General features: G+C 53.5%; 1 protein-coding gene across 2 annotated transcripts in view; it reads right to left on the bottom strand.

Moving 5' to 3' along the window:
- The window catches only part of ACACB (acetyl-CoA carboxylase beta), a 1,895,698-nt gene that overhangs the window by 1,245,796 nt on the left and 636,064 nt on the right, over window positions 1-13,838 (bottom strand). For both annotated transcript variants that reach the window (XM_086943101.1, XM_086943102.1), the window contains exon 26: window positions 2,552-2,670. In XM_086943101.1, the coding sequence (XP_086799227.1) occupies window positions 2,552-2,670 (119 nt within the window). The remainder of the gene's footprint in view (window positions 1-2,551; window positions 2,671-13,838) is intronic.

Raw genomic sequence — 13,838 nt, 5'->3', positions numbered from 1 at the left:
AAGAGTAAAACACATTTGGTCAGCATAAGTTAATTAAAAAAAGGATTAAATTGATATGGACAGTCTTCTAAGTCTAATCAACCAAGCCCATTTTAAAAACTTGGCAACGGCACAGACAATAGGGGGGGCTGTATTGGTTAAAAGAATCCGAAGGGCAGCAGAGTACTGGCGGGTACCCAATTCTCTGCAGATAGGTCCAAGCCAACGTGATCTGGGGCGACCATAGTCCGGGCATTCAAAGAGAAAGTGTGGCACCGTCTCTGGTTTATCAAGGCAAAGGGCACAGTAGCGTGATGAGGGCTGGGATTTATTCCACCTGGAGCAGAGGTCGGCCAAGGGTAGGGTTCCTAACCGGAATTTGATATACAGGGACCGGTCCATGGCGATTGTTATTATGTCCATGTACGGCTCGTAGGCGACGACATCTTTTATCAGCAGGAAGGCTGCGGTGGTTTTGCAGTGCTGCTGATTGCCGATGCGCTTCACACGAACCCACTCCCCAAAAAGTTTTTTTAAGGACTCCTTCGGAGGAGCGGAGTGGCTGTGCCAGCAGGAGTCCAGGCCAAGGTCCCCTAGAAGATGTTTAATTTCCTTCAGCCATTTGATGCTGTGCCAACCATCGGAGTGCATCACCTCAGCTAGGCCATCAGCATAAGGTTTTAGCTCCGGTACCCTCCACAGGCGAGCCCAGAGCAAGAGGGGTCGAAGACGGGCCTGGTCCCCTATTGCTTTACAGCCAGCATCCATGAGGACGGGGATAGTCGGACTGCTCGATGGAATGGCAAGGAGATCTTTAATGAATTTGTTTTCAGCCTTGCTCAGTAAATCCACTTTGCCTAGGCCCCACAGTTCAGCTCCATAAAGTGACGCAGAAACCCCACGTGCTTTATATATATCTAATAAAGGGGCGACACAATGTTTAGTTGAGTTGTTAAACTCCTTGAGGAGGGCCCCCCCCACCCTTTTGTGAGCCATTGTCATTTTATTGATGTGGGCGGACCAGCTCATCGCATCGTTAAGTCGAATTCCCAAGTAGTCGAATTCTGCCACTCTTTCCAGGGGTATAGAGTTCAAAATGGGAGGACAGCCAAGTTTGCGAGGTGGGTGCATAACTAAGTACTTGGTTTTTTCCACGTTGATGACAAGTCCCCTGGTGGTGCAAAAGTCCTGGAAGCGATTGAGTAGTGTCTGGAGACCTTGGGGGGTTTTAGAGATGAGGAGGGCGTCATCGGCGAACAGCAAAGTTGGAATTTTTACGCCTCCCAGAGTGGAAGCGTCTGCTGGTTCGCCGAGTAGATGATCTACCACCCCATTGATATAGAGGGAGAATAGGGTGGGGGCCAGGACACTACCCTGCCTTACTCCCCTCTCGACCCTGATCTTGTCGGTCTTTTCCCCATTCAACCCCCATCTAACCTGGGCATAGGTGTTATTATGCAGTTTGATAAGGAGGTTCAGTAAATACGGGGGCATCCCTAGTCCGTGTAGCACCCTCCAAAGTTCCTCCCTAGGAACCAGGTCAAAGGCAGTCTTTAGGTCAATAAAGGCCAAGTAAAGACTGCCTTTGCCTAGCTCCACCACCTTCCAATGCAATAGCAGGAGCCTAAAGACCTGTTCGATAGTTCCGGTGCCTGAACGGAACCGGGCTTGCATATCGGACAGGATGTGGTTTTCATCCACCCATTGTGAGATCCTCCCCAAAATGGCTTTCCCCGCCAATTTCTGACTCGAGTCTATTAGGCTTATGGGCCTATAGTTCCCAGGTAGATCCCGGCTGCCCTTTTTGTGGATGGGGACTACCTCAGCACCTCTCCAGGAGTCTGGCACAGGGCCTCCCTCAATGATTGCATTAAGAAGTGCAGAGATTAATACCCCCCATTCTTCAGGATAGGCTCGGAGGATATCGCCTGGTAGGCCATCCGGACCAGCTGCTTTTAATGGTACCCGGGATTTAATCTGCTTTGTGACATCCAAAACAGAAAAAAGTTCCAGGTCTTGAACTAAGGTATAGGGAGGGAGGTTGAAAGGGTCGTTTAGTGGGCCTTCAGCGGCAGAATAGAGTTTTTGGAAGTGGGAGAACCATATCTGGGCATTGATGGTACAAGTCCTCAGAGTGTCGTCGGGACGGTTCCTATTGCCCACCAAATCCCAAAAACCTTTGGCGTCTTTCCCACGACTGGCAACCAGGAGGTCCTGCCAGAAGTTATCCTCCCACTCCATCTTGGCGTTTTTTTGGCAGAGTGCGTAGTGCCTCCTGGCCACCCTAGTCCTAGATGGTATTTTGGACTTGACTGCTTCAATGAGAAGCGACTTCGCCTCCCTGCACTTCTGATTGTACCAGCCCTGTCTAGCTCGTGAACTTGGTTTCCTTCTATTCATATTAGCTGGAACTACAAAGAGGTCACTGATAGCCTGGGTTATGATGCAGAACCTAGAGGCCACCTCCAGCAACCCATCCTCTTGGGGGTCAAGATTCAACAAATTAAAAAAAAATCAAGTATGGTGTTAATGATTCAGCAACATACAAGACCAATGACAAACTAACCATTACCTGTTTGGATGAGATGAAGGTAGCATAAACTGAAATTCCACAACACATGTGCCATCCCTGAGTTGATGGTGCTGCAGACTATTCAGTTCATAAGCGATATAGCCACGACGCACGTACACCTACAGAAAAAAAACCAGACGATTCATACAGTCATATCTATATTATGGCACTGTAGCTCCAAAAGAGGATTTGATTTCATTAAGCATGTCTTAGTGCAGTTTAAACAAGGCTAAACTCCTGCCCTGGGAACCAAAATCTAGCTGACGAAACTTCATATCAGAGACAATGCAGGTAATGCACAAACTAGGCCTCCTTCAAAGAGAGCTGAAGGCGTGTCACTGAAAGAAGATTGTGGGAAAATGAAACTATGCAGATGGTACCAAGTGATTTTTTTTAAGAGGCTCAAAATAGGTTTTATATTTAACTTTACAGGGCGACATATGTAATACTCAATACTTTAGTGCATTCTACAATACAAAGGAGCAATATTTCTTGACAACAGCCAATTGTGTTTGCTTTCAAGAACTTTGTGCACCCCATACTGAACTCTGGATGCAATGCATTGCAAAAACGACCACTGAAAATCTTACATCATGAGAAATCCCAGCTTTAACTGGGCCTTAGCATAACAGTTATAACTGTTGCTAGACTCAATACTTTTGTGGCCATGTAGGAAGCTGGCCTGTATATACTATACCAAAGTAAGGTACAGTATGCACAGAGTCCAGTGGAAGTCCAAAGGTAGGCAGGGGTAAAAGTATATAATACCTTACTTTATATTTGTGGTAGTGTGGGCTAGAAGTAAGACTTTATCGGAGGGTAGTGTTAAGCATTTATTGTACACACTCAGGCAAGAAATGATGTCACACACTCAAGACTAAACTCAGACCACTTTGTTTGTATAAAAATATTATTTAGTTACATTTTATTTTCTAGAAACGAGCCAGGCCTGGTACCGATAATTGGAATAATACTTTGAAAGATCGATGTTGTGAAATACAATTTAAATGCAGTGTGAATACAGTTCGTTGGTTTACAGGTGAGTCAACAGTCAAAATTACTTTTCAGTTACTTTGCAGATTACTGTGTACATTACTTTTCAGATTACTTTTTAAGTTACTTTTGCTACTCAATATGACATGCCTAGATGTCACACTGGGACATTTACTAGACAAAACGTAAGTAATTCATTTTTATACATAGGCAGTTTCTTAAGGTTTCAGACAAACCAACTCCACACAAGATTTTCCACTGAAAAGCAGTCAATGCAGTCCTATGGGAGAAAACAGTGTTATTGGTTTACAGGTAAGTACTTTGTTTTGGGAGTTGTTTCTCTGGGGTTAGAACTAGGGTTCCCCCAGGGTCGCAGATGCACTCCCAAAGCACCCTCAATGGCACTAGGGCGGGCGGGTGCACAGAGCTGAGGCCCAATGTTATCCAATGGGGGATAGGGGCTTCCAGTTGGTGGCTTCTCATGAGCAGGCCACAAGATTGTAGGAGTAAAGCTTTTGAAGGTAGGCTCAGGGCAAAGGGGATCTGATTGAGCACACAGGGTGCACCCACAGAGGCACAGGGGCACCCATGTGCAGAGTGCTGTTTTGGCATCGGGTACCCTGTTAATTTCAATGGGGATTCTCCAGTTGCAATAAACACTGCAGGTGCGGAACGAACATCTTCTGGAGGCCACAACTGGTTGGAGAGTAAGTTGGGATGTCTTAGGATACTGGGACACTGCCGGGTGGGCTATCCAAGACCGCGGGACGTCGGGTGCAAGGGTGTCTTTTGGTGTCGGGTTTCTCTTACCGGCTGTGTTGCGGTCAGAGGGATCCTCCAACAAGCATTTACAATGCAATGGTTTCGCCTTTGAAAAAGTTTGAGCTATTGGCATTGCAAATGACAAAATTTGTATTTATGTGTTGGTTTTGAAAATAGATAAATAAATGGCATTGTCATTTACATTGCCATTAGCTTAATCTCTCGCAAATGTGAGACCTATTGTACCCTACGGACGAGCTCAGCAGACAGCAATTACTACCACACACACACACCCAGCGCCACACAAACACACCCAGAGCCAGCCACACACACACACCCAGAGCCAGCCACACACACACACCCAGAGCTACACACACACACACCTTGAGCCAAACACACACCTAGAGCCACACACACACACACACCCAGAGCCACACACACACACCCAGAGCCACACACACACACACCAACGGAGGCCTGTTAAAACTTGGCTTGCAATTTTTAGGATATTCTGAGGTTGTCACCTAACGGATAGAGCAGTCAACATCTAAGCTAGGGAACAGGCGGGGCCTAATTACAACTTTGGCAGTCTTGGAGCGGGGCCACCATGCTGCTGCCCCGCTCCAAGAACACTAAATCTGTACATTGGTGATTAGATTGTTACATTTTTATTCTCTGGCAAGTGGTTCTTTGGTGGTCCTTTGGTGGTCCCATGGCGGTGCCTATGAAAAAGACACCTCAATGGGAGCGTCAAAGGAAGTTCCTGAACAGCTTGTAACAGTGCAGTTGATGCAGTGCATGCACCCTATGGCCCTCAGGTAACAGGGGGCCCCGTTACGCCCCCTTTGCTTCCTCTCCACCACAGTTTTCATAGCAAGCTCACCACCATGAAAACCGTGGCAGAGAGGAAACTCATAATCTGCTTGGTGGTGCCGCAGTGGAACCGCCAAGCATATTACGGCCTGAAGACCACCGCAACACCCCCAGGGATCTCTGATCCCTGGCGGTGTTGCTGCAGTCCCATGGCAGTCCGACTGCCCAACTTGTAATAGGGCAGTCTGATCGCCCATGCACTGGTGCCCCCACCGCCACTGTGGCTACGACGGTGTTGGACCGCCAAAGTCATAGTTAGACACTTAATCTGCTTGTGCTTGACAAAATGCCTAGCAAAATGAATGTGGCCTCTCTGTGGACATCATGTTTCAATGGTATTTCCTTAAACACATTCGTTCGGATTCACAAAGGTATTTATGAGTATGTGAAGTAAGTCTTAAATGCCTTTGTGAATTGTACTCAAAACATCTACAATGGGAATATTGAAGAAATATTTATATACGAGTAAAACAAATACAAAGGTGTGTATCCTTTTTGAACTTGTATTGCTAGGGAGTTGAGCAATCCTAGGCCAATTCACAAAGGCAGTTTTGAACTGGTAGTACTTGAAGTAGTACATCTGTAGAACTGCTTTAATTGCTCATACATGCATTTGTGAATGAGCCTTGTGGTCTATATGGCAGTTTTCTGTGCATATGACACCTGCAGGATCTCCCTACATACTGAATCTCTCAGTGCGCATGCCACCTTTATGGTCTCTGTTGGACTTGGCCTTTTTCCCCCAAATTTTTCGCTTTTGACCCCCTTACCTAGGATGTCTCCCCCATGGGATTAAACCTGTATAGGCCATGAGTGGTGTGAGACATCTTGTGAAAATGTAATTACCTGACATAATGTGAGCACTTGTAAAATCCCCCATTTTAAAACTGCACCCCCATTTTGGAAATGTACCTGACTGAAATGTATTGTTTTTAAAATGGATGCCATGGCCATGGGTTTTGCCACTGGACTGACATAGGTCAGCGGTCTAGATAATATTACCCAGCTACCCCTAGTTTTGGAGGGAAAGCCTGGCACCCAGGGTGCTCACCCCCTCCCCTAGAACCAGTTTAGGCTAGATGTGCCAACATTCTAGAAGGTCCTGGCACTGCCTGGGAGGAGGGTATAAATAGGGGAAAGTGTCACCAGAGGTTTAGTCAGCGCTGGGACAAGGAAGGGAGGGGGACCTGCTGTGAGGTGCGACCGCCACATGGGCCTGTGAGCTGGGCCCTGCACCCCTATAAACCCCCCCCGCTGCTGTCCCCATGGGCCCCTGACAAGGGAGGGCCCTACCCAGGACACTGACGCTGTGGGGGCTTGAGCTACGCCAGCGCTGAAGGAAAGAGGTGCCCACATGAGGAGGAATGCTGTGGGCTTGAACCCCCCAGGAGGTGAGGAGTGTGCCCCTGGGGCTGGCTGTGGAACTATTCGCCCCCCCTCCGTGAGGAGCGCCTGTCAGACGCTGATTGGGGAGGTTGGTGCCCCCAGGAAGCTGTGCCTCACTAATCTGCCTCAGTCAACCTGCCCCTGGACTGTTGAACAAGCAGTGCGCTGTGAATAGCGCCATAGTGCTGAGAAGATTGTGAGGAGAAGTAGTGCTGTGGGAAGAAAAACGCGTTCTGAGGGCCTGCTGTGTTCCCCCTAGGAAGCGCTATAATCTGGAAGCGCCAATCTGCCCCAGAACTGCCGTGTGTGCGCAAGGAGCAGTGCGCTGTAAATAGCGCTGTGGTCTGAGGAGTAGTGCGTGGTGGAAAACGCTGTTTCCGGAGGAGACTGTGGCAAGGAGCAGTGCGCTGTAAATAGCGCTATTCCCCTGAGGAGAATCATACTGTGAGGAGCCTACCCTCGCGTCATCGCGCTGTCTGCTGTATAAATAATTAATTGAAAAAGGGAGCCTACCCCTTGTCCTCGCCACGCGCTGCGTGGTAGCGCCGGAATCCGCCGCCGCCGTGAGGAGACCCCCCCCTTGCTGGGGTGTGCAGCGTTGCGGCGGCCCCCGATGTGAGGAGAGGGCCGCCGGAGTAGAGAAAGGGCCGCGCTGGGCCCGAGAAGCCAGCCTCGACCTGCCCATGTGACGGGGGCGTCCGGCCGCGTCATTGGCCCGCCCCCGCCAACGCCGCGCAGGGATTGGTCGTCGGTCCGGGCGGCCGGGAAGGCCGGAGGAAGCCGAATTGAAGCCCCGGGTCCCCGAGAGGAAGGAGGGGGACCCGGGTGAAGCGACGTTGTGGGGCCCCCGTGACTGAGGGGAGCCCCGAGTGTGCTTTATCACCAGAGCGGGTGGCCACCCCGCCGGTGTGTGCACCCGCGCTGAAGGGAAGAGCTGCGCGTCATCTGCAGGGCTCCGTGTGGGAGAAGGAGCCCTGCCATCGTGAGTGAGGATGTCGCGGTGCGCCTTGCCGAGCCCCGATTGGGCCTGAGGACTGGAGCGGGTGTCCACCCTGCCGGGCAGGACGCCCGAAGGAGCCGAGCCCAAGCCCCGGGTCCCCGTGTGGAAGAGGACGGGCCCAGGTGAAACTGAGGAGGCACCGGTGCGGGGCCCCCTGTGCTCTGGAGAGAGCCCCGTTTGTGCCTGAAACCTCGTGGAGGCTGCCTGCACGTCCCGGGCCCCCGAGAGGAAGGAGGGGCCCGGTTGTCGCAAAAGGGGAGGGGGCATCGAGGCACGAGGTCGGTGCCTGCCCCCCCCCCTCGGAGAAGAGCCCTGCTCCTATCGTGAAGGGGCCCAGGCCAGTCTGGAGAACAAGGAGGAATGGGCCTCGAGGCATATTGCCGGTGCCTGCCCTTCCGCATGGAAGCCCGCGCCTGCTGAGGTCTGCGAGAGGAAAGAGTCTAGGAGCAGCCGGTGAGTGGGGATGCCGTAAGGGAGCAGGGGGTGTATGTCGGGGCACAGGGTCGGTGCTCGCCCCTCCCCATCTAGGGGGAATCTGCCGAAAGGAAAGAGCAGCCCCCCCCCCACTGGGAGACATTGTACTGGAGTTCGTTGGCCCTAATTGCACACCAGAGAGCCCCCAGAGAGAAGTACCTTTGGGACTGCCAGGCCTCTGATCTGGGCCAAGACATTAGTTAACCCCTACCTGGGGGTCCAGGTGAATGCCAGCTAGTGTAGGCCCTGGGGTTGTGTTAGTGTGGCGTAAGGCAGTGCTTTTGATGAATTTCTCGCCCAGTGTGTTTATGGCCTAAGGGCACACCCCCATATAGGTTGGCTTGAGTGAGCCGGGAGGGAACAGATGCCTAAGGGAGCCTTCATTAGATGATGCACCAGTGTGGAGGGTTAGGCTCATGCTCATGGGTTAATGCCTAATATCGCTCTATAATGTGTAAGCTTAATGTTCATGCAGAGGATTGGCTGTTGTGTACACCCTGCTGTTATGTTTATAGTGATGCCAACGTTCTGTCTGATGCTTGGGGAAGGTCCCATGCCAGTGGTTATTTTCCCTTGCCAAAGAGGAAACTTTGTTGTGCCTTTTATTACAGTTGTGCCCCTATGCTGGCCTGACGAGTTATTCCAGGCCCCTGGCTGCGCCCCAAGTTTGGGAGCTGTAGTACTGATTTCTTACAGGTGCTCCTGTCTAATATGTACTATGATGCCCTGATGTTTTCTTTTACAGGGGTGGGGTTGGCGTGATTGTGCATGATATATATATCTATGCTAATGTGGTATTTTGCAATTACAGCCTTCCCTGTAGGATGAGAGTCTGAGTTGGCCCCGCCAGATTGGGCTCCAGATCTAATGACAATTTTAACCCATCCTTTTTATTACAGCATGGACTTTGGACTCAACCCTTTTTATCCCATGTAAATAATCCCCCCACTGAAATACTTGGCTTGGGTGCCAGTTGGCGCCATGTTGTGACTACCACTATTTTATTTCTTTTTACCTTGCAGGTTGGAGACATAACTAAACTTAATCTTTTTCCAACCAAAGGTGGTGTCTTGACTCTTTTGTAGTGTGATTGGTGGGTCGTCTGTGTGTACTGCGTGAGTGCTTCACATGTCCTCCAAGTTTGGCCTGCCCGCTTGATGCCATGCTACCCCCTTTGAGACTTGGGCAACCCCCATTTCCAACATTTGGTGGCAGAGCGGTGGGATAGGACTTGTGTTTGCGCAGTGCCACAGCGGCCACGGGTTACACTGCAAATAGAGCTTGGAGGTAATCTGAGCCTTGTGGTGGGGATTATTGTTTTTTGATTGCTTCCTCCAGAAGAGTGTTTTGAATTGTCCCCTTGTTCCACTGGGAGGGTGTGTCCCGGGTGTACCTCGCCACGATGGGGTTGGTTTACCAGGAAGTGGAACTGATGGAATACACCGAACAGGAGGTGATAGACTTCCTCCTGGAGAGAGGGATACCCCCAGTAGGGAACATTAGGAGGAACCTGTTTCTCTATGAGGCCCTCAAGAGGGGAGAGCCCTTAGAGATTGATGGGGACTTATCTGACTACCCCCCCGAGGTGTTGAAGGGTCAGTGGGTTAGAGACCAGAAAGAGGGCTCCCCATCCAGAACCCTGGGAGGTAGTTATTCCGGGGAGGAGGAAGAGTTTGAGAGGGCGGAGACGCCAGTAGCTGTGGAGGACACCGAAGATAGGGAGTCTCGCACTGGGTCCAGTCCCGGGGGCACTGCCCCATCCCTTTCCCTGTCCCCAGAAGAATGGGTAGATAGGAGGGAAGAGAGGGAGTATCAGCTGGCGCTGGCAAAGCTCAGGCATGCCGAGGGCTTAGCGCAGCTGAGGGTAGAAGAGCAGCGACTAGAGACTGAAAAAGTCCTAGCGCTGGAGAGGATGGCGGAGGCGGAGAGGGCCTTCGCCAGGGAGAGATCAGCTCAGGTGGGTAGTTTGTCCCCTGAGAGTGGTTTTAAGAGTCTGGATTCACCGAGGTGGGTGGGATCCAGTGGTGGCAGCGAGTGTAGGTCCAGTGCAAGGAGTCCCACTCCCGAAGGCCAGGAGACTGTGCCTGATTCCCCGGAAGAGGAGGACGGGTTAGTGTTCAGGGGCAGGGGAAAGCTGTCCCATCAGTCCTGGGGAGAGTTCGAGGAGGAGTGTTGGACTGTACTGGAGGATTGGGTGGTGAGGAGAGCAGTGGAGGATTGGGAAGGGCTGTGCCATGCCGTTATCCGGGAGCACATGCTGAGGAGTTGTTTCCCAAGACTGCGTCACCATCTGTTGCAGTGCGGGTTCTCAGACCCCAGGGAACTTGCACGGGAGGCAGACCTCTGGGTAAGTGCCAGAGCGTCTGGGAAGGCTGAGGGGAGTGATCCTGAAGGGAGTGAGACGGGGAGGTGTCCCAAGGTACCCCAGCTGCGGCCACCAGGCCTGGAGTGTTCTTTAAGAGAACCCCAGCTTGGGAGGCTAGGCTGCCCCGGTGTGTCATCCAGAGGGAGGGATCCCCTTATGTCAGGAGAACCCGGAGCATCATTAATCAGAGCTTCGGTGGTTCAGGGGACTGACCAGTCACAGGGACTAGATCTTGGACTGGGGTTCCGGGTTCAGGAGTTGCCTGGCCTGGAGGGTGGGGTTCCTGTAAAGCAGGTCCCTACCAAATTGACTCCCAGGGGTACCACTTCCAGTGGGAGGGTGCGGAACTCTGGGAGGGGGTGCAGAGGGAGGAAGGTCTCTTCTCTGTCACCGGCTCAGCCACAGGGCATAGATCCCGGGTTGGGTGGCCAGGGACAGGAGTTGCCTGCCCTGGTGGGAGGGACCTCTGTAACCAGAGTCCCCCCGGAAGTGACTCCCAGGGGTACTTCTCCGGGTAGGAGGGTGCGGAATTCTGGGAGGGGGTGCAGGGAGAGGGAGGACTCGCCCCTGTCACCGGTTCAGCCTGTGAGTTTCGACTCCAGGTTGGGGAGAGAGTTGTGTGAGGGTGTCCCCAGGCGTAGGAGATGGAGGAACCCAAGGAGGAGAAGTAGGGGGAGGGGAGCCTCGCCCCTAAGGGCTGGTCATTCTGAGGGTGTAGACCCCAGGTGGGTGGACCAGTGGAAATTTGGAGAGAAGAGAGTGGTCCAAGAGAATTCTAAGCCTGAGGCTAGAGCCTCCCACTCTAGGAAGGAGAAACATCCCACTAGGGAACACCAGTGGGGTGGTTCTGTTGGTGAAGGGAGGGTTGCGAAAGAGAACCATTGGGTTCCAGAGTGGAGAAGGGACTGCAGGTGCTCCTGTAGTTGCAGGCCTGCGTCCACCTTTTTCCGCCCCAAGCAGGGAAGCCCATCAAGGCATTGATGTGTCTACCCTGGCTTTTGGCTGGGGGGGAGTCGTGTTGGACTTGGCCTTTTTCCCCCAAATTTTTCGCTTTTGACCCCCTTACCTAGGATGTCTCCCCCATGGGATTAAACCTGTATAGGCCATGAGTGGTGTGAGACATCTTGTGAAAATGTAATTACCTGACATAATGTGAGCACTTGTAAAATCCCCCATTTTAAAACTGCACCCCCATTTTGGAAATGTACCTGACTGAAATGTATTGTTTTTAAAATGGATGCCATGGCCATGGGTTTTGCCACTGGACTGACATAGGTCAGCGGTCTAGATAATATTACCCAGCTACCCCTAGTTTTGGAGGGAAAGCCTGGCACCCAGGGTGCTCACCCCCTCCCCTAGAACCAGTTTAGGCTAGATGTGCCAACATTCTAGAAGGTCCTGGCACTGCCTGGGAGGAGGGTATAAATAGGGGAAAGTGTCACCAGAGGTTTAGTCAGCGCTGGGACAAGGAAGGGAGGGGGACCTGCTGTGAGGTGCGACCGCCACATGGGCCTGTGAGCTGGGCCCTGCACCCCTATAAACCCCCCCCGCTGCTGTCCCCATGGGCCCCTGACAAGGGAGGGCCCTACCCAGGACACTGACGCTGTGGGGGCTTGAGCTACGCCAGCGCTGAAGGAAAGAGGTGCCCACATGAGGAGGAATGCTGTGGGCTTGAACCCCCCAGGAGGTGAGGAGTGTGCCCCTGGGGCTGGCTGTGGAACTATTCGCCCCCCCTCCGTGAGGAGCGCCTGTCAGACGCTGATTGGGGAGGTTGGTGCCCCCAGGAAGCTGTGCCTCACTAATCTGCCTCAGTCAACCTGCCCCTGGACTGTTGAACAAGCAGTGCGCTGTGAATAGCGCCATAGTGCTGAGAAGATTGTGAGGAGAAGTAGTGCTGTGGGAAGAAAAACGCGTTCTGAGGGCCTGCTGTGTTCCCCCTAGGAAGCGCTATAATCTGGAAGCGCCAATCTGCCCCAGAACTGCCGTGTGTGCGCAAGGAGCAGTGCGCTGTAAATAGCGCTGTGGTCTGAGGAGTAGTGCGTGGTGGAAAACGCTGTTTCCGGAGGAGACTGTGGCAAGGAGCAGTGCGCTGTAAATAGCGCTATTCCCCTGAGGAGAATCATACTGTGAGGAGCCTACCCTCGCGTCATCGCGCTGTCTGCTGTATAAATAATTAATTGAAAAAGGGAGCCTACCCCTTGTCCTCGCCACGCGCTGCGTGGTAGCGCCGGAATCCGCCGCCGCCGTGAGGAGACCCCCCCCTTGCTGGGGTGTGCAGCGTTGCGGCGGCCCCCGATGTGAGGAGAGGGCCGCCGGAGTAGAGAAAGGGCCGCGCTGGGCCCGAGAAGCCAGCCTCGACCTGCCCATGTGACGGGGGCGTCCGGCCGCGTCATTGGCCCGCCCCCGCCAACGCCGCGCAGGGATTGGTCGTCGGTCCGGGCGGCCGGGAAGGCCGGAGGAAGCCGAATTGAAGCCCCGGGTCCCCGAGAGGAAGGAGGGGGACCCGGGTGAAGCGACGTTGTGGGGCCCCCGTGACTGAGGGGAGCCCCGAGTGTGCTTTATCACCAGAGCGGGTGGCCACCCCGCCGGTGTGTGCACCCGCGCTGAAGGGAAGAGCTGCGCGTCATCTGCAGGGCTCCGTGTGGGAGAAGGAGCCCTGCCATCGTGAGTGAGGATGTCGCGGTGCGCCTTGCCGAGCCCCGATTGGGCCTGAGGACTGGAGCGGGTGTCCACCCTGCCGGGCAGGACGCCCGAAGGAGCCGAGCCCAAGCCCCGGGTCCCCGTGTGGAAGAGGACGGGCCCAGGTGAAACTGAGGAGGCACCGGTGCGGGGCCCCCTGTGCTCTGGAGAGAGCCCCGTTTGTGCCTGAAACCTCGTGGAGGCTGCCTGCACGTCCCGGGCCCCCGAGAGGAAGGAGGGGCCCGGTTGTCGCAAAAGGGGAGGGGGCATCGAGGCACGAGGTCGGTGCCTGCCCCCCCCCCTCGGAGAAGAGCCCTGCTCCTATCGTGAAGGGGCCCAGGCCAGTCTGGAGAACAAGGAGGAATGGGCCTCGAGGCATATTGCCGGTGCCTGCCCTTCCGCATGGAAGCCCGCGCCTGCTGAGGTCTGCGAGAGGAAAGAGTCTAGGAGCAGCCGGTGAGTGGGGATGCCGTAAGGGAGCAGGGGGTGTATGTCGGGGCACAGGGTCGGTGCTCGCCCCTCCCCATCTAGGGGGAATCTGCCGAAAGGAAAGAGCAGCCCCCCCCCCACTGGGAGACATTGTACTGGAGTTCGTTGGCCCTAATTGCACACCAGAGAGCCCCCAGAGAGAAGTACCTTTGGGACTGCCAGGCCTCTGATCTGGGCCAAGACATTAGTTAACCCCTACCTGGGGGTCCAGGTGAATGCCAGCTAGTGTAGGCCCTGGGGTTGTGTTAGTGTGGCGTAAGGCAGTG

This window comes from Lissotriton vulgaris, chromosome 11 (assembly GCF_964263255.1).
Source record: "Lissotriton vulgaris chromosome 11, aLisVul1.2, whole genome shotgun sequence".
NCBI lineage: Eukaryota > Metazoa > Chordata > Amphibia > Caudata > Salamandridae > Lissotriton > Lissotriton vulgaris.
The sequence above is the reverse complement of the archived record's forward strand: the minus strand, read 5'-3'. Positions and strand labels throughout refer to the sequence as shown.